The sequence below is a fragment of the Acipenser ruthenus genome, chromosome 6 (genome assembly GCF_902713425.1).
Source record: "Acipenser ruthenus chromosome 6, fAciRut3.2 maternal haplotype, whole genome shotgun sequence".
Taxonomy (NCBI): Eukaryota; Metazoa; Chordata; class Actinopteri; order Acipenseriformes; family Acipenseridae; genus Acipenser; species Acipenser ruthenus.
In genome coordinates, this window is record NC_081194.1 from 24,887,972 (window position 1) to 24,915,966 (window position 27,995).

Here is a 27,995-nt window from a genome sequence, read left to right on the forward strand (position 1 = left end):
CTGTATGCAAGATGAAGTAAAATTCTCCCATGACAACATTTGTTCTGTCTGGTCTAAAAACAAGAAACTGTTGGTAAGTGTGACAGGGATGGCTGGGTGGACAGAGATTTTTTTAAATAAACACAAAATAAAAAGGTTGTAGAAACAGAACCACAGCTCACACAGCTAAATAAAAAGGTTTACCAAAACAAGTCACGAACACAATAAACAGAAGCAAAATAACCAGGTCAGAGCCCAAACAAAAAGTTTAAACAAAATACAAAAGCCGTAGGCTGGGCATTTGCTTTCACTACCTTAAGAAAACAAAACCCAACATTAACAAACAAACCTTCCATATGGTCTCTCCACTCCCAGGCAGTTTTTTTTCTCTCATTGACCTGTGTAGCTCCCTTATATACCATGTGGCCAGGGTTGATTGACAATTGATCATTCCATCAATGCCTGGACGCATTTTCACGTGTATCTGACAGGGATAGGAATTAACCCTATCCCTGCCAACCACCACCACAAACACACCCAAAACAACCAGGGCTGGAATCTTAACTTCCAATCGTGCCATATCTAACACACCTTTTCACATAATATTTACACATATTTACAAATTATACATTTATTTACACATAGTAAGTCTTTCACAACAGTTTTCTTAGCTGTTATGTAAACCATAAACATATATCTTTTATAGCTTTAAAAAAAAACAAAAAAAACTTAAGTGCGGCAGGAGCACAGGGGCATGAAGCATGTGTTAAGTGCAATACTAGAGACATGAACACATTAGTCTAAAAGCTCACAGGTGAACTATATACTGTGAAAAACGGACATCTCAGAATAATTGAAGAGCACCACATGAGGTAAGGGCTTCCAGCTATTTTACTGTATATAAAAAAACAGTATGCTTTGCATTTAGCTTCATTTATGTTCTGGCTGTGCTGTTGTAGTTGCAGGTATCTTGAATATAAAGCATTATTCATAAGTTTGAAAAGTATAGTTGTTTCGAAAGACTCATCCAAGATAGCCAAGATATTCAATTACATTTGTTTCAGTGCTACTTCCGAAAAAGTACTTTACGTGATAAAGATTGCAGCTGTTATAATGTACAATCACTTTAAGGTGTATTGCTCATGTATGGAGGTTACATTATCATCAGACTGTCATGTTAAAGGTTAATGGTCACACTGTACAATGTGTAGGCAGACATACTGAATATAATTGAAACGTGATCATGAGTCAACTTTTGGACTATGTAACATTTATGGTTTACATATTCTAATAAAAATATATCTGAATAATTCAAGTGGAATATACCATAATATTCTGAATGTGATCTGAAAACACAGTAATGTACACTAAGTATTCTGAATTTAAAATCTGGTTTCCTTTGTGGATGTGTATGTTCTTCTAGATGTCTGGTTCTACAAAGTCACTAACTTTGATAAATTATTAAAATGATAAGATATACACTGCACAGACTACAAAAATGAAACATATCTGCATGCAAAAACAGATCATGTTTTATGTTGCATGGTTTCTGGTATCTGAGACTATTCCTCCAGAAGGGCTTGTTCCAGTTATGTTACAAAGGTGATTTGCTCTACAATTCCCCATGCTGTGTACAACCAAGAACATTGGTCCTCATAATATGGACCACAGGCCCTTGTAGGCCCTAAGTGTATCTCTGTTAAAACTGTACACTTGCTCTTATGCCAAAGTTGGGAAATCCCATTAGTTTGTCAGTAGCAGCCACTTTAACTAGACTACAAATGTGTGACCTACTTTGCTGAACAGTTTCAGTGACTTTTGTAACAGAACAGTTTGAAAATATTTGGGGAATAAATGTCATTATAGTATCACCATGTGGCCCCAACAATTTTGTTGTTACTAATGTCGTTTTCCCCAATTCTTTTGTTTTTTAATTGAACTACATCTTAAAGAGCGACTTTGTATGGGTATGCTATGTCACAGTTACCTTAACTGATGTACTCTTGTTCCTAATGTCCTGTTCTTGTTCCTAATGTCCACTGTGAGTATAGCTGGTACAGTACAGTAACTATTAAACTGTCCCATAGTGGCTGTAAGAAATGCATCAGTAATCCCACATAGAACAAATGTGATATACTCTGGTAAACTTACATGATCATAATCGTTTGCACAAATGTAGCATGCATTTTATGTAAGATTCCTTGTTCTTCATTACGAGATTTATTTAAAACAGTCCTTACTTTACTTTAACTTCCTTAGATCTCATCATCCACCAACCTCAGGGAATTTAACAAGACATTCATGTTTGACCCACATTTATACTGCCAGAGTGTTTGTCAATGAACAATTGAAATTGTAATATTATATATTCTGCTTATTGGTGTTGAGTTGCATACCTCCCAGGATACGCTTCAAAATATTTTACACATCTTAAGAGGATTTTCTAGATTTTCAATTAAGTGTAAATGCAGTCTAGTTTGAACAGTATAAACCTTCAAATTAATGAACCAAAAACAGAAAATAGGCTTGTTTTCTGTATGTGTTTTCCCTCATCCTACAGAAGGCTTAAACATCAGTTTTAACCTTAGTAAATGGTTTAATGTACTGAATTTGTGACAGGCAGTGCTGTGTATACTGTGTGGCTACTGCTGGCTGGACAAGGGTATGCTATATTCCTTCTAAAATAATTTCTTCAGAAGAATCGATTATTGTTAAGACATTTGCAAGGCGGTGACACTTTTATCATTTTCTGGTCTTAGAGTAAGTAGCTTCAGATTTAAATAATTTTTAAAGATCCATTATGTATGAAATTTGCAATAATTCTGAGTGGTTCTTTTTGCAAAGACTGAAATATTGTGTTCAGTTATTTCTGTTTTTGTTAAGGTGCTTTGACATGAGTTCAGCAACTCTTCAGTTCTAGTTGTCTGACATGTAGTAAGGCTAGATCAGCTAAATCCCTGTTATATTAGTGAGTCCCAGCACCATTTAGTACAGCAGTGTATTGCCAGAAAAACAGAAAGATACCAGATCCAAAGTGGCCTGTGTTACACATACTGTATCTATGGCAGTCAATGAGCACTAAAGCACTGCTCCTAAACTCAGGTGAAAACACTTTATTTCAGATTTATCAAAAAAAAAAAAAATTAACACCGTGTTTGAGTAATTCCAAACATTAGGGAAAAGCAAAAAAAAACAAAAAAAACGTAATTTGAAGCTGCACTCAAATAATTTATACTTTGTTCATAATAGCAATAATACCTTATGCTGCTACAAACAGCTTGTAAGTTCCTAATGTCCTTTAATATTGACTTTGATATAGTCCTTTTGTATCAGGCACACTTACAGTATGCTGTATTGTTTGCACTGTATATGTATGACAGTAAAATATACACTAATAATAATTCCCTTCATTTATTTTTAAGTTACAGTATATTTAATAAAATTTCACTCATTCTACAGTTCTGTCATGAGGATACACTCTGGCCTGGGAATTGCTGCATTTTTATCCTGCAGTGTGGTCTTGTTTTTATTCAATTATAATACTGAGGACATTCTAAATGGTAGGTGACTTTTTTTTTCTTGTAAATAAAATTTACTACAGGGAACAAATCTGTGCTTCCTCTGAGTCAAAGTGAAAATAAAAACATATTTAAGCCTTGTCTAATAAATCTTATGAGGTCAGAACACCAAAAGTATATATCGTGTCTATATAAAAACATTATGTGGTGTTGATTCACTTAATAGATCAGCTTCCCTACTTCTAATCTTAAAATACAGTAGTAAAGCCATGTTTTGTGGACTTCACTGAAATCGTTAACTTGTGCCCTGGATACATTTTCCTATAGACCCTAATGCCACCTAATTTCAATCTGCTCCATGAAACGAGTCCGTAAAACTCAATCTAATCTCATTCCAATAACTGTGGCTTCTGCCGATTTCTTCAGAAGTCTACAATCCTATTTGCAACCAGATATTACGCAAAAGTCAAAGATCACCTGTATATATTTTTTCTTCAGTGAGCGATTTAAAACCTGACTCCAGTGCATTGGATGCTCATTAGATAACTTCCCCCATCAGCGAGAGTTGGAGAGATCAAGTTCCGCAAGCCCGAAATCCTAACTGGGGCTGAGGGAGTCCTATCTGAAATCGACTTGATCTTAATTTGATGCTGATAGATATAAGAAAATATCTGATTTAAAATCGCTTTCATAATACTCCAGTTTGAGGATAACAAGCAAATGTAGCTGATTGTATGTTAAGAACCCAAGCCAAAGTTTAACCCCAATAGTTTAGGGTCTTCATAGAAATACAACCCCATGGGGTTCATTGTTCACTGGGTGAGGGCTAGGGATAGGGTTAGACCATTTGAATTATCTTATTATATTAACATATTTGCTTCCTAAATAATAACCAGACTACAACAGTATGCATCAGAGGTAGATTATTTTATTCCATGCTAAAATCTGAAAAAGGGTGGGGTGGGGGGGGGGAGGTTTGCAGTACAATATATACTTCAACAGCTAATAAGTAAGATTTAGCATGACAAGCGCCTTATAAATTCACACTCACGCAAAGCAATTCAGTGTTGTTTTCGATGCTTTTTTTCCTTGTTTTTTAAAGGACGTTTGAAAAAGATTGGAGATGCACTTATCTCCTCCTCTTTCCAAGAGGGTCTTCATATGGTTGACAGAGCTATAGCCTACACTATGAAAAGGTAGTACCACAAAAGAAAATGTTGAAAATAATTACTGTAAAAAATAGGATACATCTTATATAGAAAAACTAAATTAATTTTTACATTTCAACATTTAAGTAATGATTTATTCTGGATACACCTTTTCGATTTATTAATTCAATAATTATTGGGGGTATTTAAGAAATGTAATTCAACATTCAGAATAGATTCAACATTCAGAATTGATTTCTGTGTTGCACCTCTTCTATTGCTGCTCTTTGCTATCTTTTTTCCGCCTGTACATATAATAAGTGATGGAAAATCATTTTTGGTTTGACTTGATTTTCAGAAATCGTATCATGGACACACTGTCATCCCCTATACAGATGTTATCTTTTCTCAAGAGAGCTGAACCAGAGAGTCAAGAGATATCAAGGGCGGCTGAAATATGGGAAACAACTTTACAAATAGTGAAGGAAAGAATACATCAGAAACATAAAAGGTCAATTAATGCCACAGGTAATGATATCTAACTACATGTAGGCAACCACGTGGTTTGAGGGAGCACTCTTTCTAGAAGGGGTAGATTAATCTCTGGGTGAACATCGGCTGCTTTCTCATCACATAAACTTAACTCATCACTCCACACTAAAGAAATCCATTTGAAACAGTGCTTCCACTGTACCTTTGCTGTGGTCCTATGTATTTGTAAACATTTTGGCGTTGCAGAACATCGTTTCCTGGTTAACCAAACTGTTTACAAATAAAATAATATTGAAATTAACATTCACTTTAGAAACACTAGGACAGGCGGAACTGACTCAAGACAGGATTGTTTGCCACCTGCAAGCGAGTGTTGTGTGGCTGAAAGTCAGAGCACCGTACAGACTACTGCGTTATACTTATAATATAAACATTTCTATATCGTGGAGGACTCACATATAGTTAATATTTTTTTTTTTAATTAAGGTGGTGTATTAATGTTTAATCATATGCCTAATCTGGGAAAAATGTGTTATGAACAGTTCCATGTGTAAAATGTGAGACTACAAAAGGGATTAAGGGTCTGATGTAAGGATATGTGCAAAGTAATTTGCAGCTGCAAAACACCCATATTGCGGCCATAATTTGCGTTTTGCACGTGCAAACCGCGTTCAGTGGCTATAAAGTAGGACTTCAGCGGCACATGTAAATAATGATTTTCACCAGCCGTTCTGCACCCGCTATCAAATTAGCACTTTGACATCATTAATCCATTTAAATGATATTGAAATGTATTCAAATGAAGAAAATAGGATGAGGATCTGGAATGCTAAGCGGGCGCAAACATTATGATGAGATGTAAGGATTTTGCCTTGCACTTGGGCAATTGCTGACCCTCCAAAAACCGTACAAGGTGCAAACCATTGTAGAAGCGAGTAATTAAGAGCTGCATAAAACCACACACCTTCAGAGACCTGTCATTGGCTTCAGGATGGCTGCACTTCCTGATGTGGTGATGCTCGGCTCATGTTGAGGACAAGCAGGGAAACCTTCAGAGGATAAAGGCAAGACGGAGCAGACCCTGCATAATCAAACTGACTTTGTTTGGGATGCTGGAGGATGCGGTGGTAAGGCATTATCGTCTCACTCTGCAGGTCATCCCAAATGTAATAGCTGAATTTAAACTTTTCATCACCTGGTTGACTATCCTCCTGGTAACACCGACAGCATTGACTTTCTCCACTATAGAGGACCATATGGCCTCTTTGGTAGCATAACTGATGTTGGCTGAGGCTTTTCCAAATAACTCAGTTTCATGCTGAGTGAAGTCAGCTGTAAGGACTCTCAGCTCCTCCTCAGAAAACGTTTATTTTCTTTTCTGTGCACGAGGATTTTGCTGCCCTTCCTCTGACATATTTATTTTGTTTGGTTTGATTTTCGTGCTCCACAAATCTCATACAGCTCTCTGTACTCCTAACTCACCTCCCCTCTGGGCTGTAAGTGTGGCTGCAAAATAGCCAGATGCACAGGCGACGCTTCTTGCGACCCTCATTATCATGATTGCAGCTCATTATTTGTACATTTTGAGTAATTTGCATTGTTCTTAAACTTACATAGGCCATAGTGCAAAATAACTGCCTGGCCGCTAGGCAATTTGGATTTTGCACCCGCAACTGTTTGCACTATGCCTATCCTTACATCAGCCCCTCAATGCTTATCCATACTTGCATTTTAACAAAAGAAAACCAAAAATAAGTTTGATTTTCAAATTAAAAGATGCAGACATAAACAATATGCTGATATAGAAGTGATAAATAACTAAATATAACTTTATTTTCGTGACTGTATATTATAGACAAAACTTTTTTTTTATAGATCTCCTATCAACAGATGAACTAAAAATGATTGCCGACATGTCCGGATGTCTTTCTCACTTGCAGCCTCCAATATGCCCTAAACATTGTTTAGCCAGCAAGTACAGAACTATCACAGGAGCCTGCAACAACAGGTTAATATTCATCTAAAATTAAGTGTGCCTTTTCTTTTTCACTCTGGCTGCTCATGGAACTTAGGTGGCAGAATGGCTCAATATTAATAAGGTCTGCCCCTGGCCATCAGTGAATCCAGCAATTATATGTAACAGTGTTAGTCAATTTAGCACATTAGAAAGTTACTTACCATTGCATGTCTATGTAGGGCAGTAAAGGAAATACCCTAGTAATTGTGTTTAGTTCAGAAAGTAGTGTTTTATTGTTAAATATGTGCACTAAACATAAACAATATACTGAACTGTATTTCCAATTGGGGAATTTTGTATATACTGTACATGTGTATATGTTTGTATATAGTTTATGATCTAAATCAAATATTATTAGTATACCAACAAATTAATAAAAACAATACAGTACTTAAGCAAGTTTTCTTTAGAAATAACCATAGATGGGGAGCTTCAAACTCTGCCTTGGCCAGATGGCTGCCAGCACAATATGAAGATGGCTACAGCCAACCTAAAAGCTGGAATCCGGGGCATCTTTACAATGGCGTTGAACTGCCTCCTGTAAGTATCCAGTGAAAAGTACTAACAGTAATACCAGAAAGTAAGGATCACCCTGCACTTCAAATATTTTGACCAGTAACAAATATTTTTAATAAGTAAAGGGTTATACATTTGTCATAATATTTTTTATATTGTTTCACTCTATTTGTAAAATAGAAATGGGCCTCAGGTGACACAGTTGGGTTTTTACTAATGTTGACCTCACAGTATTTGCTATATGGAGAACATAAGGGGTTAATAATACTAAATAATACAATGAAGTTTTGTTTTTACCAAAAAATAGGCCTTATTAAATTAAGTAGTTTTAAGAATTCCAGCAAAACAGAAAACTGCAGAAGTTGTTAATTAATTCCCCAAGAGAGTTGACATCCTTGAATCAAGTTGATGTGGATGCAGAGTACAAACAATAAATAAAGTCAAAAGGGATGAGGATTCATTTTGGACCAGACGCTGCCACGGTTCATGGCTTGTTGCTTGTATTTATTCAGCCTCTGTCATCAGTGTTTTATGTATACAAAAAAATGAAGAAAATTGGATATTAATTAATATTGGTAATGATCATCTAATTCTAGTAAAGTAAATTAGACAAAAATCATGTGATCATAGCTGTGCTCTGACTTTAAGATTAACCAATGCTGTTTCTGAATGAATGTTGTAACAGGTACGGGAAATAAGCAACAAAATTTTCCGGGCATCTGACAACACTACTTCAGATGACAACGCCTATACACGTACCATTGTTGAGTGGGGCCAGTACATAGACCATGATATTTCATTCACTCCTCAGAGTACAAGCAAAGCTACTTTCAAGGGAGGACTGGACTGTCGGCATACCTGTGAAAACTTAAATCCCTGCTTTCCAATAAAGGTATCCAGCACGATAAATCTAGATGTTCAACATACAAAATGTAGCTATATTTGTTTGTCAGCCAGGATAAAAGGAATGTTTCACCGTCTCATTTATCCTGGAAGACATTTACCTTTATACATTGAATATATGTATGTTCTGTGAAAATTGATTCAGTGATGGAGAATGGGCAGTTAAAGAACAAAACTAATATAGTATATGGTGTCATTCATTCTCTCTTTCCATTTGTATAATTGTATCTGATTAGCGATCAAGTCCCTAGATTCTTGCTACTTGTACTTAAAACTTTATAGATGCACCCTGCAGCCAAGTACTTCGGTGGACCATTTAGGTGTGGGAAAGGTATGGAGTTTTAGGAGGGATTTGGGATCTCGACCATGTTAGGTTTTACATGTTTCTCTTGAACAAATCTTGTAATTATGCATTATGCATATAAATGCATTTAAGAAGTGTGTCTTTGTTTCAGAACAGTAAATTAAAATATGCATGTGTTCTTATATACAGATTCCACCAAATGACACATTTTCCACAAAGAAAGACTGCTTGCCCTTTTATCGTTCATCTCCTGCCTGTGGTACCGGTGAGCAAGCAGTCCTCTTTGAAACTCTGACAGTATCAAATCAGAGACAGCAGATTAATGCATTAACATCCTTCATCGATGGCTCTACAGTGTACGGAAGCACCCCAGCATTGGAAAATGAGCTTCGAAACCTTACAAGTGAAGAGGGTCTTCTTAATGTTAACACAAGGTTTTCAGACAATGGACGTGAGTTCTTACCTTTTGTTGCCCAGGTACCTTCGCCATGTGCTCAAGATCTGGGGGATCCAGATGGGGTTAGAATTGAATGTTTCCTGGCGGGGGATAGTAGATCTAATGAAGTCATTTCACTGTCTGCCCTGCATACGCTGTGGGTCCGAGAACATAATCGGATTGCTAGGACTCTGAAGAAACTAAACACCCACTGGAGTGCAGAGACAGCGTACCAGGAGGCCCGCAAAATTGTCGGTGCTTTGCATCAGGTTAGTGGTATAGCCAGTTTAACCTTACTGTACCTGAACTTTGACAAGAACAGTACCTAGCGGAAATCATAATTGGTTAAATGTTTTGTTTTGTTCAATTTATGTGACAAATGTTGTCTTCTTTGGGCTGATAGCTTCCATCCTTTTCACTGTTAAATACAGTTATCAGTTTCCAGCCTTATTTTCAGGAAACATGTAACACTTTCATCTCAGTAGTTGGGGTCAATGGATGGGGTGGGGAAAATGTTACCTTCTGGTGGGAATACCCAAGGAAGTGCAACACTATCTGACTGCATAGCTTGGAAGCATTTATTTAATGTAGTACAGTACCAGATGTCATTTAAAAAAAAATCATGTATACTATAATATATTTCTATTAAAACTGCACATTTGTGACCTATATAGTGAAAGGAAGTGCACATCAGGTAAGATTTATGAAACTATTTTGTGTAGCTGCCAGAGGAAATGTGGTGGGTGTGCTACATTAGTCAAGTTTCTGTATTTTCAATTTACCTCATTCATCACAGGGTCATCTATGTGTAGTTCTAACCCCTGTTATAGACATAATGGATCTTCTTTCATCCTAGCATTAATGGTATTGTTTCACTCTATGTTTAAATACTGTACCAGTTAAAAATGTATTGTATTTTAGTTTTTGGAATGTAGGGAGCATCATTCATTTTGCTCTTAAATAATTACTGGTATTATTTTTGTATGTTTAATGAAGCAGAGTTGATTTATTGTGGATTTTTGTCATGTTTTACAGTTTCACAAAACGTTATGAGATCAATAAACTGCTGTCATCATCAACTTACAATACACATTGTAAACAATACCACAATTAGAACATAGTAGAATCCACATGCAAGCAGATCTTAGATTTATAACACCAGAATGGAACAATATGATAACCTTGTTGCATACTTTGTATCACTTTCTGTTTTAGTCTACCTGATGAAGTTTTACATTTTAAAGCCATACCTTTAATTTACTGTCATTTATTTGAAACATTTTTCAGTCCACATGTCTGTGGAATTTTAATATGCAATACATTCATATTCATTACCAATATGAAAAATAACTATTTTTTTTATCTCTTATTCTTTTAGATTATTACAATGAGGGATTATGTCCCCAAAATCATTGGGATCAGTGCTTTTCATCACTACATAGGTCCTTATGGAGGATATGACCCCTCAATAAATCCTACAGTTTCCAACGTGTTTTCAACTGCAGCCTTTCGCTTTGGCCATGCAACTATTCCACCAGTATTACAAAGACTGCATCATAAGTTTCAGGAACATAAGAATTTATCATCTTTAAGTCTGCACGAGGCATTTTTCAGTCCCTGGAGGCTTATTAAAGAAGGTACACTTCATGCTCTTAACAAGTCTACTACTACTAATGTGTTTTAAGATAATTCTCCCATTGATATCATACTGTTACATCTTGGTTTTAATCTGTATGAAATTATATTATTTTGTTATACATTTAATGTAATTAATAACAGGCTTTCTTGCCTTGGGCACTGCTATAATTAGGTCAATGTGTATATTAACTTACAGAAAATCGAAAGGTAACTCCCACATCCCACCTTAGGTAATAGCATTTAGAACCAAAAAGTCACTGTTAAAGCATTCAGATGTCATTGCGGATCTCGACACTGTCGAAGCGGATGTACAGTGCTTGATTCAGAATGCTATTTCAAAATTGCAAAATCCAGCATATCACGTCTGGGTCCAGTCTTGTTTATATGATTTGTTGATTCTAGGTGGACTGGATCCAGTAATCAGAGGGCTTTTATCAAAACCAGCAACATTGCTAACACCAGACCACATAATGAGTAAAGAGCTGACTGAGAAACTCTTTGTATTGTCCAACCCTGGAGCACTGGACTTGGCTTCTCTGAACCTGCAACGTGGGCGTGATCATGGCCTACCAGGTTTGTTTCAATCATTTTCATAATATGCTGAGGAATGCATTTGAGTTCCTTTTCTTTGAGTATTTTTTCACATTTGCAAACAATACAAAGCGGTAAATTTAGAAAAAGGGCTCCACAGTTTGATGCAAGACACATGGCCTTGAACCTTTTTGTAGATACCACATCATATACCTGGACCTTTTTTCGGTACACAGTCTTTATTCAGTCTTTAAATAACAGTGATAAAGCTTGTGAATAGAGCCCAATATATTTTTATAAAATGTAAAATTGGGCATTTCACTTATTTATTTATTTTTACAATGTTTTAAATGCTTTATTAACACAACAAAATATTTACATTGAATAACGTGAGACAAAGAAAAAAAAACAGAACAAATGTACAATGGTTGGTTGCCAGGGGTCCAAAAAAAAAGGAATTTCAGGGGAAAAGCATAACTATAAAGATTTTTTTTTTTTTTTTTAATAAAGCAGAAGTTGTACTTGCTTTTGTGTTCCTTAATTTAGTAATTGCATAGATATCTATCAAAAAATATACATAACATTGTATGTATGTGGAACTTCTCTAACAGAATAATACAATTAATAACGTAATTAATTTCTATTCTGGAAGCTTAGCTAAAGTAACATACTATGAGGTAGGTGTACTAAGATGGGCTGTGTGGTCAGGTGGTTAAAGAAAAGGACGTGCTACCAGGAGTTCCCCAGTTCAACTCACAGCTTAGCCACTGACTCATTGAGTGACCCTGAGTAAATAAACAATTTTTTAAAAATGGTCCAGTCGCAGCACAAACAAACCACAATTTGCTTTTTCACTGCAACACAGCAAAGTAAACATTTTGTTGTATGTACTAAGAGAAAATATGTTAATGAAGAGAGTAGCAATATACTAATTTAAATATTTGTTGCGTCTTCTTAGATCTCTAGCATTATACATTGCGTGAATCATGCGACATTGTTCAAATAAATAGGGGGAGTTGAGTTGTGGTTTGCTGCAGCAGAGGGTGCCCGAAAGATAATGTCTATACATGCAAAGGTGAAAGAGTTTATTGCTCTATATGGGAATAATGGCATCTTCATACAGTATGAGGTCATCATGCATTTGCGTCTTCCATATGTCCTCATATAAAGACTAGAATTTTTTTTTTTTTTAATCTATCACCATATGAGGTCACATTGCATGAAAGGGCTATTATTGCTACATTTTTCTAATATATGAATAATTGTATTCTATTGTGATCCTAAACTCTTTAATTAGGCCTAGCGTCACAGACAGTGCAATATAGTCTTCTAAAAAAGTTTTAGTCTAATGCCTGTGAAGCATTGAGCTGTTTTTTGTTTTAACTCTGACAACAACAATAACAAACTCAATACATATGTTGTTCGGCAAATCTTTAAAGTGATATTAACTATTTTTCAGGAAAAAATGGTTTAGAAAGGTTTTTAAAGTATTTCCAGTATCTAAATGCTCCTCAAATATATGGAGTGGTTGTCTTTTTTTATGAATACTTAAAATGTTCCTGCTGTGCAGTCTACAATTCTTGTCTATATCTTGGTTTTTAACTTGTGATTATTAAATCATTCTGTTCATTTGTTCATGGTTTGAATCATATAATCACATGACCCATAGGAGACAGCCATTTGTTGTTGCTTGCAGACACTTCTGGTACAGTACAGAGAGTTCTAAGGACCTGCTTTAGTTCCAGATCTCAGTGTCTCCTATGTGAAAGTGATTACACCATTCACCAATTATTCTAAAAACACAAAATAATTACTTAATTTCTTTATTGTTTTGATTTGATTCATTATACCATGTTTTTCTACCCACTTTAAAAAGCGCATAAAATATTTTTTGCTGCCTCAACGAAGTTCCACAGTTGACCTCTATTCTTGCTTTTAGAAGCTGAGGCTGATATTCGGGGGAGAGATTGTTGAATGACTGCTCTCTCATTAGGTTTATTGAATAATTGCTCTCTCATTAGATCACTTCCTCGTATGCTATTTAAATCTCAGGTAAACTCACCTGGGCGTTGCTGTCGCAATCCCAGTTGTAATCCTACCCTCCACCTCCTCAACTTCCACCTTAATGCAAGCAGTCCCCTTGATGGGGGGGACGGATGTGGCTTTGTCACGGTCCACCCTGCTGACCTGGCATCACCAGATCAGTTCCTCTTTCAGAGGGCGGTGGCTTCTTCTTCTCCACTTAAAAGGCGGGACCAGCGGCCAGATAGTCCATAATCACTACTTTCACCATACCCATACAAGCAGTCATGATCCCAACATTGAATAAAGCCATTCGCCTCTTTTTACTCCTTGAACCAAAGCAAGGGATTTTACCAAACTACTGGAGGTGAGATAAATGTTCTTCCCTAAGTGGAATGCGTCACTCTCTGTGGGACCCCAGCCCTGCACCCCATGTGTTTTTACTAGATGAACCACTGAGTGGCCCCAAGTGTTGCCCATGAATTTGATAGAAGCACTATATTCAAGGGAAGATATACATAATGTATCACTTTTCTTTTCTTTAATAGTAGTAAAGTGGTCTGTTTCATTTGAACCACTTCATAATAATTTGATTTTACACAAAGTACCAATTTACATCTCAAATGACTAAAGCTGACAATCTACCAAATTAGTGCTTTGTTTCCATTTTTATAAGTGTCATTTTGAAAAGTGTTTGCTACTTATATATACTTTTCTATTGTTTATATGTATATATATTAGGTTACAATGATTGGAGAGAGTTCTGTGGACTTCACAGACTGGAAACTCAAGCAAGTCTAAGTACAGTAATAACTGATTTGAACTTAGTTCAAAAGATAATAGATGCATACAGCCACCCCAACAATATTGATGTTTGGTTGGGTGGACTTGTAGAAGACACTGTTCCTGGGGCTAGAACTGGACCACTATTTGCATGTTTAATTGGAAAGCAGATGAAAAACCTAAGGGACGGTGACAGGTAGGTTGATTGGTATGTCCGCAGTTTCAGACATTGATAATAAATAATAATAAAGATCCTCAATTGTATATTTTTTTATTTGGCAAGTTTTAAAAATGAAACTCAAGTAATCTAAAGGCCGGTGGATTTAAATACCTGTCTTTTAATCATCAAAAACCACTGTCCATAAAATGTCCAAAAACCACTGTGCTTTTGCATATTTTCTAATAACACACATCCAATGCTGTTTCATGTTCATAACACTAATACTGTACATGGAAGGACACATTTAAATGGTTTGTGTTCTCCACTTTTTAGCTCAATTGAATAGAACCCCAAATCACGAAGATTAGAATAGAAGTCAATCTTGGCAGTCATATTGTACCCTATTTTGACTATGCTTTATTAAAAAGCCGTGACTTATTTATCTAGTAAAGTAAAAAAAAAAAAAAAAAAAGATTATCATCAAACTTTCTCTAATTACAACCACTTTATATGTTTCTTTTTTTCTTAAATTACATTTATTTTTGTATAAGCCTACAAATATGAAGTTAAAAAAATCTATGAGCTCCACTTGCATGTGTGCCTAATTATTATTATTTTTTTTTTAATTACAATTCAATTAAACTGTCTTTTGTGTTGGTAGGTTTTGGTGGGAAAGTGACAATGTATTTACAGAAAGCCAAAGAAATGAACTTGCAAAGCATTCTCTTTCCCATGTGATCTGCGACAACAGCGGAGTCACTGAAGTACAAACAGATGTTTTCAAACTAGGACAATACCCACAGGACTTTGTGTCTTGTAACCACATACAGGGGCTAAATCTTGAAGCTTGGCAGGAAAATCCTAACCGTGGTAAAGTTCAAAATGTTTTGAATTACTTTTTTATATATTAAGTTTAACATTTTGCAGAGAACTATAACTCAGAGTTTAATTGAGTGCTTAATTCAGATAATATGATAAAAAATCTAATTATTTCACAACATAAAGATACAATACTTTATTCAAATCATATTATTTTTTTACTTCTTAAAAGACTGCAGTCAGTTTCAAACGCCAAAGCCCACCTGAATTTACCAGGTACATTTTATACCGTAGGACTGACTACTTATGATCAAATTTAAACAACTAATCACTTGTCCATGGATATTTCTTGTCAATTTACACCCGTATCTTAAAAAGGTTTATTTTTTGTCAATTTCTTTGTAGTTGGAACATGCAACTCACCTCCAAGGATAAAAAATGGAAACTTTGTTCTTTGTACAATGTCTGCTCAAATAGTGGTTGTGTACTCCTGTTATTTTGGTTACAAACTAAAAGGTTCAGAGGAAATGACATGTACAGATAGCGGTTGGAGCAGTGATCCACCAACATGTAAAGGTAAGCACAGTCCCATCTGTTTTTTTTTTTTTTTATTATTATTTTTTATTCAAAGTGCTTCATTATTTTACCCCCGATTTTCTCCCCAATTTGGAATGTCCAATTACATTCCCTCACTGCAGCAACTTCCGTCAATAGAACTGAAGGTCAATGGGCTCCCTCCAATCCCACGACAAAGCCAACTGCCTCTTTACATCAGGAACTTGAGATCCGATGTTAGTGAGCTAATGGCCTGTGGTGGACAAAAGTCAGTCCTGCAGGTGCCTGACCAGAAGGTCTGCTGTAGCACAACGAGGAGAAACAGTCCCTGACGTTTTTGCCCCCCTAACCCGCAGGACCACCACAACCAATATGACACTCCCACTGGAAGACTACCCTGCGAAGACTTCCAAATTTCCACAGCCAGGATGCGAACCTGCGCTCCCCTTACTGTATGATACTCTGTACACCGCACAGCCCTCTCCCTGTTTTTAATAACTACTCTACTGGTAATTTAACATAGGAAATTTATATACACATGGATTCATCAAAGTGATAACCATAGGTTCTCCTGTACAGGTGGTGGAAAAAAGATCATGTTTACACAAGAAATCGTCACTAAGCCTTGTGTAACATGTCATAATAATAATAATAATAATAATAATAATAATAATAATAATAATAATAATAATAATAATAATAATAATAATAATAATAATAAATGATTTTGTAACTTGTAATGATTAATTAATTAAATAATAATTTCAATATAAGTAATTAAATGCATTTCAGTAAACTAAGTTTTAAATGAGGTCCTTTAGAAAAATAGGTCCACTGGTCAGAGTGACATTCATGTGTTTGTTTTAATTTTGCATAGAAAAGCCTAACTATATACACCCTGCAATATACAGCAATTAAGCTTTGAAATATCTTGGGTTTTGGGCTACAAACACTTTATTTTAGGTGGATGGATCCTTTGTTTGAGGGAAACTGACCGGGACTTCTGGTCCTATTTTTATTTAGGTAACAACAACATATTTCAATTATAATGGGTTTATGTGTTGGGGTGACAGGAATTTAAGAAAGTCCTTCGGTGAGATTGAGAAATGGACGTGCTGCTGTGAACTGTCTGGGGACAGACTGCAAACACATGTATTGATTATAAAATACAAACTCGAGAGTACTGAGCCAAAACTACGGTGAGGAGGCATATGGAGTGTCTCTAGATAAATCAAAACCATTCATTCATTAAAAATTTCTGGAGGAGCAACATGCAGAGTTTGTAATTTTGGTACTGTGCATCAAATAACTGTTGTCAAGCACCTTGTATTACAAAGACAAATTTTGTTAATTAAGTAATAATCCTATGTAAATACCAGTTAATGATTGATTTCATGGTTGATCGGTAAATGTCCACAGTAATTTAGCAGTTTTCCATGATTTACCATAATTGCATGCATTTACCATAATTAAACATGGTGTGCCATGTTTTAAAATGTGCTTTACCATAATGGTATGTGCTTTACAATGCTTACCTGTGCTTTACCATGCTTTATAACACTGTATACAACCAAAACCGCCAGAAGTTTTTCCTACTGTGTGGAACTGATTTATGTTGAAATCCTGCCTGAAAATGTAAGCTACTGTTTTAACTTCCTTTAGCAGCCAACTGTGGGAGAATGTAAGTTACTTAGAGAGGCAGTAATTCGATGGATTTATTTTTATTAGTTATATTGATAGAAAACCTTGTCACAGGTTATCAGGTAACTGACTGACAAGCAACATAGCTATCATATTTTATATATTTTATAGCACTTAATAATTGCTACTTGATAAGTCACATTTTTTCTTGTTCTGAATAAGGTACCATATAACCAGCTTGAAGGAGTTTGTCACATTACACTTCAGCTATCCGACTACCATTTCAGCAACTTATTTACAAGATAATAATGATGTACTTACACTCACAGCTTAGCTTGTGATACAGTTCTGATATACCGTAAGTGATGTGAAAAGTGTGTTGTACGAATAAGTATATACAAGTGAATACAGTAAATCAATACAATACAGTTGTACTTTTTTTTCTGAAACGGGAGCCAGCCTTAATACCATGCGAATCAGGCTGGAAACTATTGCCTGAAATACAGGGGCTAGTATAACCAATTACCCCTAAAATTAATCATGTGGACTAGTTCTATGAAACACTACAGTATATTTCACTTATAATAGAATCCAAATATGTTCCACAGATGCACACTTGCTAACTAACAGACATCTGTGCCCACTGTAAAATGTATAATATTCTAGTGAACAAAGAAGTGAATTGATAACCTTTTAAATGCTGCATGTTTTGCTACATTTTTTTTTTTTACTGCAGACATAAATGAGTGTGAAGATCTGCTAAAACCTGTATGTCACAGGTCAGCTAAATGCAAAAACACCAATGGCAGCTATCGATGTCTCTGCTCAGATCCATATGTGCTTGCTGAAGATGGCAGGACTTGTATAGGTAAGGTAGTGATCCTTTCATTGCTTTGAGCAGTTGAGCAATGTAAAAAATGATTTACACAACTTACCTTAATTTTTAGATTGATTTCTTTAATTTACATTTCACTAGGAAGCACTTTATTTTTGAATGAAAAACAAACTGTTAAATCACAAAACTAATAAGAAACAATTTTGTTAACGTACCATATTCTGCTTTACGGTCTCAATCCCTCAAAGTTAAAGAAGGACAACATAAGTAAAAACATAACATAACTGGGATACCAACTATATTAGAAGGGGGCAAGTTGATAAATTACTTTCCTGTAGGGAAATGCATTTTAGTGGGATATACAGTAAGGAACAGTGGTGGGATTTAAGGTCATCGAAACAATAGGCAAAAGTAACATTGCAGTAGGCAGAAACTGAGAAACACAGCAACTGGAGTGGGGCCAACTGATGAGAATTAATCTTGTGCATAGTTTTATAAAAACATACATTTTGTGAAGCTCGTGATTACCAAGATAACACTAGTACAGTACCACGATGTCACATTAAAGTACATTGAGAAATTTATTTTGCTCAGTATGTATTTCTGATACCTGTGTCCCTTCAAACAACTCATTTAACTGCTGTCCATTAGAGCATGCTTTCAATGAAGCTAAAATATACATAGTTTCTAGCTAGTTGTAGACAGTTACAGGTTAAATTCCTATCAAACAATTTTAATTTGCACTCTGTATTTATTTGAGGTTAATTTATAATAGTAGTGTGTTTATGTTATTAGTATGGCTATTGATTACCAAGTGTAATCAATAATTAAATAATTGTTGTAACTGATTAGATACATGTTATCATATTTTTGAATAGTTAATTTATCTTTTGAAGGGCTTTGATCTTATAGTAGAAATCAAATCAAATACCCTCATGGAATACATAAATACTAGCTGAGGACCAGGGTACCCTGAAAGATGCAGCCTCTGATTAGCCTTACCCCTGCAGTGTACAGTATTAACCAAAATGGTGAGAAAAGCAGAATGTTATTCCAACTGTATGGATACACCTCAATGTGTTTGGGTTTGGTTCAGTGAAAAGATATCAGGTTGCGTAATTCATCTCATTATAATGTCGGGCATCTGTGAAAAAGAAAGGTCTTTCAGCAACAGGTCTTGTATGTCAACCAGTGGTGGCTGGTAGGCAACATTTTTGGGTGTTCACACCTGAGATGCAGGTAAGGTGGTCGGGGGGTGGGTCCAGGGAGCCAACCTCAGTGGTAGTAGCACTGTCCAGTGGATCTGTTTCATGTTGGAAGCAATACAAAAAGTTTGCTCTACAATGTCTTATCGTGGAAAATTTTTCGATTTGCTTTATTACTAAAGTCAGGAATGTCAGCCATCATGTCATGTCTTCAATTGATACCATGGCTAAAGCATTTAATTGTTCGGTTTTCATACATTAATATATATATATATATATATATATATATATATATATATATATATATATATATATATATATATACTGTATATATTGAGATGTTGAAATAAGACAAATATTTAAATACACTGAATGTACTCAGAAATGTAAATGTGTTTTTATTTAAATTTAAGTTATTATTATTATTATTTATTTCTTAGCAGACACCCTTATCCAGGGCGACTTACAATCGTAAGCAAATTACCCCTGAATCTAAATCAATCTGAAGTTCAAAGACCAAGAACAGGGAAAAATAAGACATTAAATGGAAGTCACAATTAAGGCCAAAGGAAAATAAACAAAACAAACAAACAAAAAAACCCACTGTAATTACCAATGAAGTAGATTTTTTTATTTCTATTTTTTTCAGGAACCAGCTGGTAATTTGTATAGATCTAATAAAAGACTGATTAGCTTAATTTAAAAACACCTAGACAAAAATAATGCCTCACGCGGCTATCAACAAGAGTATATTAAAATAACTCAATATACTGTACGGTATATTTAATAACTGATAACCCCAAACAGGCAGTAGTGGTCGGTAAATTAACAAAAAAAAAAGGAAAATTACCAAACCTCCAGCCTCTGGAGAAAAAGGGACAGACTGCGCAAAATAAAGGCAGATTAAAACTCTGAAAAGAACAAATAAGTATTTATAAACATTCATTTAAAGTTAGACGAAGTTAGACAAAGATAATTGGACTTTTGTATTTTAATATTTAAACAGCTTAAACGTCTTCTGTCTTTCCACAAGACTGAGAAGATACGAAGGCGTGCTGCTCATATTTATATTCTTTATTGTCTTGGCACATGCGCTATGATCGCCTGATCACCATGTCCACTAACCAGCTGCGCTCCATCCAGATATTTTTAAGAAAATCATAGTCAGTCCTGGCTGACAGCTGGCTGCTACTGCGCATGTGCAAGGCGGATTTGGGCACTCGCATTTCGGAGCAAGCACAGCCCAGCTTCAGATGGAATGAACGGCATTGTTGATGTGCCAGTGTCACGTGAGAGGGGGGAAATGAAACACACATCACCCAGAAGAAGGGAAGCGCAATTCATTAATAAGAGACTCAGGGTTCAGTGAGCAAGCGAACACTGTCAACCAGCCGCCCTGGTGTCAACAGCATCCATTATTAGATGGACTGATCTTTCTAGATGACAGATTTGACTCTTTTCATTTCGTGATACATTAACCTCCTTAATAGCAGTGGAAATTGCTATTTGTTGCGAGTGGCAGGAGAATTCATTTGTAAACTGCTTTTGCCTTTCAAATGTTAGTCAAAGCACGTGGATGTCATTAATGACAAGTGAAGAAATCTAAGTAGCTGAAACTAAACTGACCTGATTATAATCATGACTATTTAATGGACTGTTACAAATATTTCTGCTTCAGATTAGTTATCCATCAGTTGATGTTGCTATTATTTTGTTTATTACCACAGAAAGCAAATTGACAACAAAACATTATTAAATACTGTGCTTAAGGGAATTAAGTTATATATTTTGAAGATAACGTTCATTTAAAATTGAATAAAAACCATAATTTCTACCGCAGTAACTTTCTAATATTAATTAGTTGTCATGATCTAAAGGTTTTCTTTGTCTCAGTATTCACATTTAATTATTATAATACTCAATTCCTCAGCTTTTCCTATTAAAAATATAATTATGACTAAGCTAAAATCTATTGAAATGAATGTCCTTCAAATATAATAAAGCTAAGGGAAGTGTAAAAATAGCAGTGTATACTAATTGGGTACCGAGCAGAACAATAAAACAACATACCTGTATGTGATAGAACAACTTTACAATGAAGCCATAATAGTATGCAAATTAAACCAAGCGGACTCTGTGATCTTCTTCAGCCTTAGATATTTATTTCTAGTGTATATTTAAAAGGTGATTAACTATAATCAAAGAATAAAAAAGAGACATGTAATTGACTGTGAATTGTAGCCCTTATCTTTTGAATACATTCATGTTTTCTATTTGATAGAACCTGCGAATAATGCTCACTGCTAACATCTTTACTGTGGACAAACACATTTCATTCATCCAAAAATCTTTCTGTGAAACCTACTTTTATGAGAAAGTTATCCATGTTGCTATAGATACTTGCTTTCTGCTATAGACAAGTTCATGCTACCACCTACAACAGTAGAGAGGTACACATAACAAAACAGTGTTTTTTTTTATTTGATCATAAAAGTGGTGGGTCACTTAAAGTTGGGCTTTGTGTGCCAAAAAAGGGTATGTAAAACACCTATTTTAATTATATGAATAGTGGCAGTATTTGAAACCGCCACCTAAATTGACTGAATAGACCCCAAGGTCTGTTATAACCCAGGAGGATATACCTGCTATGAATGTTATAAAGGGACCATCAGTTTTTGGTATGCAGATAAAATTTTATTGGAAACACCAATAATTATATTTTTAACATAAATGTAAAGTAGGAACATAAGGTACAGAGTGCATGTTAATTGACAAAAGTACAAGGTTTGAAGTGAAAAAGTGGGGGGGGGGGGCGGGGGGGGAATCTTGCAAATAGGTGCATACAGTAAGGGAGTGAGCAAGGCAAGCAAATCTGCTTATATACAGATCTATTTCAGAAGAAAGAGATAAAAGAATGGATTTGACTAAAGTGCTTCAGAATCGCTGCATCTGTATCAGATTCTCAGACATAGGAGACTAACACATAAATATAAAATTCACTTATTTACGTAATATTATCTTATAAAGACGTAATAGTATGGTAGATACATCATCTTTTTCTCTTTAAAAATTTTCAGTTGGCAGCAATACACTTCCATATTAACAATACAAAAAATATTGGGCCAGATATTCAAAGTTTTTGTGAATTTATGCAACTTTTCTGTCACTCTTCTTGCATTGTGAATATCTTGCATATATTCAAAAAGTCTGAAATTCAAGAGTTGTGGGTAAATTGCTAATATCACAAGGCTGGAGAAATAAATACATTTCAATTAATATAAACAGGAAATTAATTGTAACTCAGATTATACCCAAATGATGCAGCTCTACGAGGTGAGGCAATGGCTCAAAGGGCCTGATTTTGGAAGGTTTTGCAGGTTCACAAATTCAGCAGTTATTGCAGACAGGGATTCTATACTCAGCAAGTAGTGTGCTGCTTTAAAACGAGTACTACAGCAACAGCTGAGTAACATAGTGCTACACAGACACTGTCGGCTGAGTGCCACGCCAACTAAGCTGCAGTCAAATCACACAAAGTATCCACTAGCTCTCTAATCCCCCGATCTCGCTGCCAATGCCCTCACTCCCTTATATGCCCTTTCCACCCCCAGCACATCACCCACAAATCTCAAACATGCCTGATCTGCCAACCTTTCATTCCTAGTTTTTCAGTGTCGATCCCATTTTTCCTTGTAGTGGCGGCCCCTCCATTCTGCAAACTGAGCTCATTATTGGTGGAAATTATCTTACTTCTTGCATCACTGAACACCTGCAGTAGCAACTAACTTGGTGAAGGGAAGGCCTCACAGGTAGTGTCGAAAGTGCCGGGCCGCTGCAGCCACCACTAGTAGCACCCACCGGGTCACGCAGTACCGCCGTTACGCCTTGTTGAGGGACCGGCTGTAGTGGGAAACCACCCACTCACCATCAGGCCCTTGTTGGGACAGTACAGCTCCGATCCCTCAATTGCTGGTGTCCCTGTCCAGGAAGAATGGTAGGCTGGGGTCTGGGGGGGTGAGCACCAGGAACTGTGTCAGTGCCTCCTGGAGGGTGTCAAAAGCTGCCTGATGTTCCTCCATCCATTCAAAGGGTTCTCCCTTTCGCAGTGCTAGCGAAGTCCTGGATGAAGTGGCGGTAATAGGACACAAGATCCAGGAACCCTCAGAGTCGACGCTGGTTGATGGAGGTGGGCCACTCCCAAATGGCAGTCACCATGTCCAGCTCTGTGATTATTCCCTCTCCACTGACCTGGTGGCCCAAGAATGTGGCCTCTAATTGCATGAAATGGCGCTTGTCGGGGGGCAGTTTAAGTCCAGCCGTGGCCACTTGCTGCAGCACTTTCTGCAGGGTGTCAAGGGCGGTCTGGAACGACGCTCTATGCACCAGTAGGATGTCAAGGTAGACGAGACCTTTTCCATGAGCTGTTCGAAGATCGCTGGGGCGTTGCACAGTCCGAACGGCATCATTCGGGCCTGGTCTCTGGTCACATTGGCTTGTGGCGGTGGCTGTTGGTTGGAGCCCGCCAGCCCCTGCGGGCACGTTCTCGGGGGTGTGCTGATTCCCCGAGCCGGTCCTCTGCTGGTGCTGGACTCGGTCATAGTCGTCAGGCAAGGGACGGTGGCTGGTTCCACTGGGAGGGCCATGGCAAGAGCCAGGCCCCCCTAGAAGTGTAGGGTCCCCATTTTTTTATACATACAGTAATCCGTCGTGTACCCGTCCGTCATATATCTGCTCTAGCATCAACCTCTTCAGCAACATTAGTTTATTATTGAACAGAAAAGATTAGTTCAGATATTGTAGATCCTAAGTTTTCATATACTGTGTTGTATGTGTTCTATGCGCTGCCATTGCTGGTAGTGTCACGTGAGCTGTTCAGTGTGTTGACTCAATATGTAAATAAATCCTGTTCGTCTGCGGGACATAACAACTTCAACCTCTGTCTTGATCTCTTGCCTGTCTCTCAGCAGCGAATGCACACACCCACACGGCAGATGGCTACCCTGTCACAAGCATTAGTACCCTGTATCTTTCTAAACAAGGGATTTAGGGGAGCTCCTTAATAAAAGCTGAATCTCAAAACAATAAGTGTGTGAATACAGTAATTGTTACAGCTGTGTATAATGGCATTTAAAACAGGACTCATTCATCTGACTTTTTATATATCCGCCCTTACTCTGGTCCCACCACAGTTGGATATACGATTACTGTATTTAATAATTAAATAGTATATTTTTTGTATATTTAGCCTACAGTATCTGTTTGTGTTTTTTTTTCAGTTCTCGTACTGCTCTGAACAACTAGAACTAAAGTTAATTTAAACAAAGCTTAGTGAGCTTTACTCTCCCTCTTGATAGGAGGAAATTGTATTTAAATAGTATTTTAGCTTCTTCGCGAATTAGTTAAGCGAAGGCAAAGACATGCAACACATTTTCCCCCAACATTGTGACATTGTGTATTTTTTAAATTTCACACTTATAGGTGGACATGCATAATTATTTACAATTCCTCCTCCAAAGTTGAGGAAAAAACAATTGACAAAAATTATGAGCAAGGGTTTTTTTTCCCCAAAAACTCTTGTTTTGGATTTCACTCGCAGGCATAACTTTTTTCTCAAGTCAGAAATGAGGGGAAAAAATCCCTGCAACTGCCCTTGTGATGTCTTACACTTACATGTCTTGAATAGCTGTCCCAATATACTTTAAAGAAAGAAAGAAACAGAAATGTACATGCACACTGGAAATCTGTTCAAGTTCAAGTTCATATTTTTTTAATAATGTTAAATGTAACTGCTTTATTGAAATTATGGAATACTTACATAACAAGTTCATATATTTTAGATTCTGGAAAACTGCCTAAGGGATCAGTGGCTTCAGTTGTGCTAGCATTTGTAGCACTTGGCTGTTTTGCTGCCTTGTTTTTGTTTGCAGTCCGACAGTGGTAAGTATTTTGACATTTGTACTACAAGTATAAAAGGTAATTACCAATTTCTGTGAATAATTGGGGAAACACTGAGGCAAAAAATGATTTGTTAATTTTATTAAATTACAGCTTCATATATAAAAAAAATACATAGTTTAAATCTGCATATTATATAACTGAAGTACAATGAAGAAGGTACTATCCAAAACTTTTTCTACTTGACTTAGTTTCTTATAGACTGGGTTATCATGCAGTAAACTAACAAGATTAAAAATGGGACTCACCTGACCAGAAAGGTGTTCTTGTAATTTGCCTCAGACCTTATGCTTTGATCAATTAAATTTTTTAGGAGTTTAAGGTAGTGTTGGTTCTGCACTGGAACAAATGTAACAACCATTTAAGTAAAATAGTAATGAAGATGTATCTCTTTCAATTCCTTTCAGTTCAGATTTAAACTTAGTTCCTTAATTCACTCCCAGTCCTACCAGACTGACTGTGAAAACAGTCAATCAGTATAATCAAAACACAAGGGTACATGAAACGCCCCTTACTCGTTAATATTCAATTAGTGAAAACAGTTTATTTGCAGAAGGATATTTTGATGTGTATTGGTGAATACATCTTAGTGGAATGTAGTTTAGAACTCATTAAGAAGTTTCTCATATACTGTAGCACCTTTCATGTAAAAAGAACATTAAATTTTTAAATAAACTTGCCAGTTCATATCACCTTACTTCAATCCATTCTCAGGCCTCATATGACACAATTGACAACCATTTCAATTATTGAGAATGCAGGACAAAACCTGAGCAGCCAAACCTAATTAATATGATAAGTGTAATGCTTTATAGAGAAATCATGTTGGTCACAATAGAAAGTTGATCCTTCTTTGCAGCTAGTCTTATATATTTATTAAACCTTGGTTTTAAAATATGTCTTTGATTCGGTAAAACACCATAATGTGATTATAATTTGCACTATAGCCCATTAAAAAAAGTTCTATATTCATAGCAATGATGCATATACATTCATTCTTCCATAGCAACGGTACTTATTCTTGTAGCAACCACTCTTACCTTTCAAGGAAAAACATGGCAATATATCCCATCAGATACTATTTCCACTCGGGGACAGTAGTTTTCTACTATACGCCTCAACACCAGCTCATATTTGTATACTATGTTTAGCTATATTTCCTAAAAGGTGTGAAAGGCAAAACATGAATCATACCAATACCAAAACATAAACCAAAGCTGGATTTTTTTCAACATACAGTACAAACCTTGAATATCTGTGGCTTATTTTGTTGAAGCCTTTGTGTGTGCTAGCTCGCAAATTTCTTAATGACCTTTCTTATTACCTTTGCTTTCAAAATATAACACACACCATTTTACAATGTTTTTAAATGCATGTGTTTCAGTACTGTTAGCTAAGTAATAATTCTTGTCATATTTGTTAACATTTATATTGTTTTGTAAATGATAATGTACTGCAGGAACATATTCCTGTGACTGAATATGTAAGAAATTACAGTATGATTAAAAATGTGTACTCTCTGCATGAACTAAATAGTAATGAATGTACTGTTCATGTACTTGTCCTCATTTTCCAGGTATACATTATTTTGTTTATTTGATTTTTCCCTATTAGTAGGAATAATGAAGTTAACATACCAGCAAATAAAATGAACGCACCAAAAGATGAAGACATTTTGCCTGATGAAAAGCAGTTGAAAAACCTCTATAAAAATGTATCGAAAACAAATCCATCCTTCGAGTTAGAAAAATAGGTTTGTTGCTTTGTTAACAAGTCTCTTTTGTATAAAAAATAGATGCAAAATATGTTTTAAAAAACTAAAATCACCTTGTGGGAAATTCACAAAACCATTTACTCCAAGTGCCATCAAACCCCCTTTTCTGAAGTAGAAATCCATCCATTGATGTTACAAAGCAGAGCAGTTATTTCTAGTTTTGTGAAAATGAATGATTTAACCTGATGATTTAAATCAGTAACAAAATAATAATTGAACTGTAATCTATTTCTTTTTTCTTACTTTTTTTTTTTTTACCCCTTTTGAGAATCAAACGTATCTTTCCCTATAATATACAGTGCACCCTGATATCTTACATTTCTGTTTATCAGTTTTTATCAGATGGAATGATGTCACATTTAGATTAGCTACACTGTTTCTTTATTCTTATTAAACTATATTGGGTATCAGCTAGTATGGTACAACATCCTGTACACTGTTCTATATGCTATCTTACTCCTGCTTTACTACTTTTACATTTTTAATTGCATCTGTCTGTGTCTCCTTTTTCTTAGGAGATTGCAACCCCTTATGGAAATGGTCCTTACTCTGCATGGAATTTGAATTTGAATTGAAGGCCATTGTCAGCACCCATACAACAGTATATCTCTCGTCGGGTGAAATACTGTAATTACAGCTCCATGAAAAAGGAAAATGTGTGACTGCATGCATGTCCTACAAGTGATAAAAGGAGTATAGATGCATTCTATCCATTCGTTCCTTTTTAGAGTGAATATAGATAATCACAAGAACTATAATTTGAT

At 35.9% G+C, this 27,995-nt stretch overlaps 1 protein-coding gene across 1 annotated transcript; it reads left to right on the forward strand.

Moving 5' to 3' along the window:
• The first annotated feature begins 799 nt into the window (after positions 1–799).
• On the forward strand, positions 800–27,972 carry tpo (thyroid peroxidase). Its single transcript, XM_034921730.2, has 17 exons — positions 800–851; positions 3,439–3,539; positions 4,600–4,693; positions 5,004–5,173; positions 7,013–7,145; positions 7,565–7,694; positions 8,356–8,562; positions 9,067–9,582; positions 10,692–10,950; positions 11,354–11,524; positions 14,246–14,483; positions 15,109–15,317; positions 15,672–15,842; positions 18,199–18,330; positions 25,340–25,439; positions 27,072–27,210; positions 27,747–27,972. The coding sequence occupies exons 1-16, from the start codon at positions 847–849 to the stop codon at positions 27,208–27,210; spliced, it is 2,775 nt and encodes a 924-aa protein (XP_034777621.2). The 5' UTR covers positions 800–846; the 3' UTR covers positions 27,747–27,972.
• Positions 27,973–27,995: the final 23 nt, after the last annotated feature.

Excerpts from the sequence above, each read along its gene's own strand:
- tpo (XM_034921730.2), top strand. Across the intron at positions 4,694-5,003 it reads ATAGCCTACACTATGAAAAG|AAATCGTATCATGGACACAC; the intron begins GTAGTACCACAA and ends CTTGATTTTCAG. Across the intron at positions 15,843-18,198 it reads TGATCCACCAACATGTAAAG|ACATAAATGAGTGTGAAGAT; the intron begins GTAAGCACAGTC and ends TTTTTACTGCAG.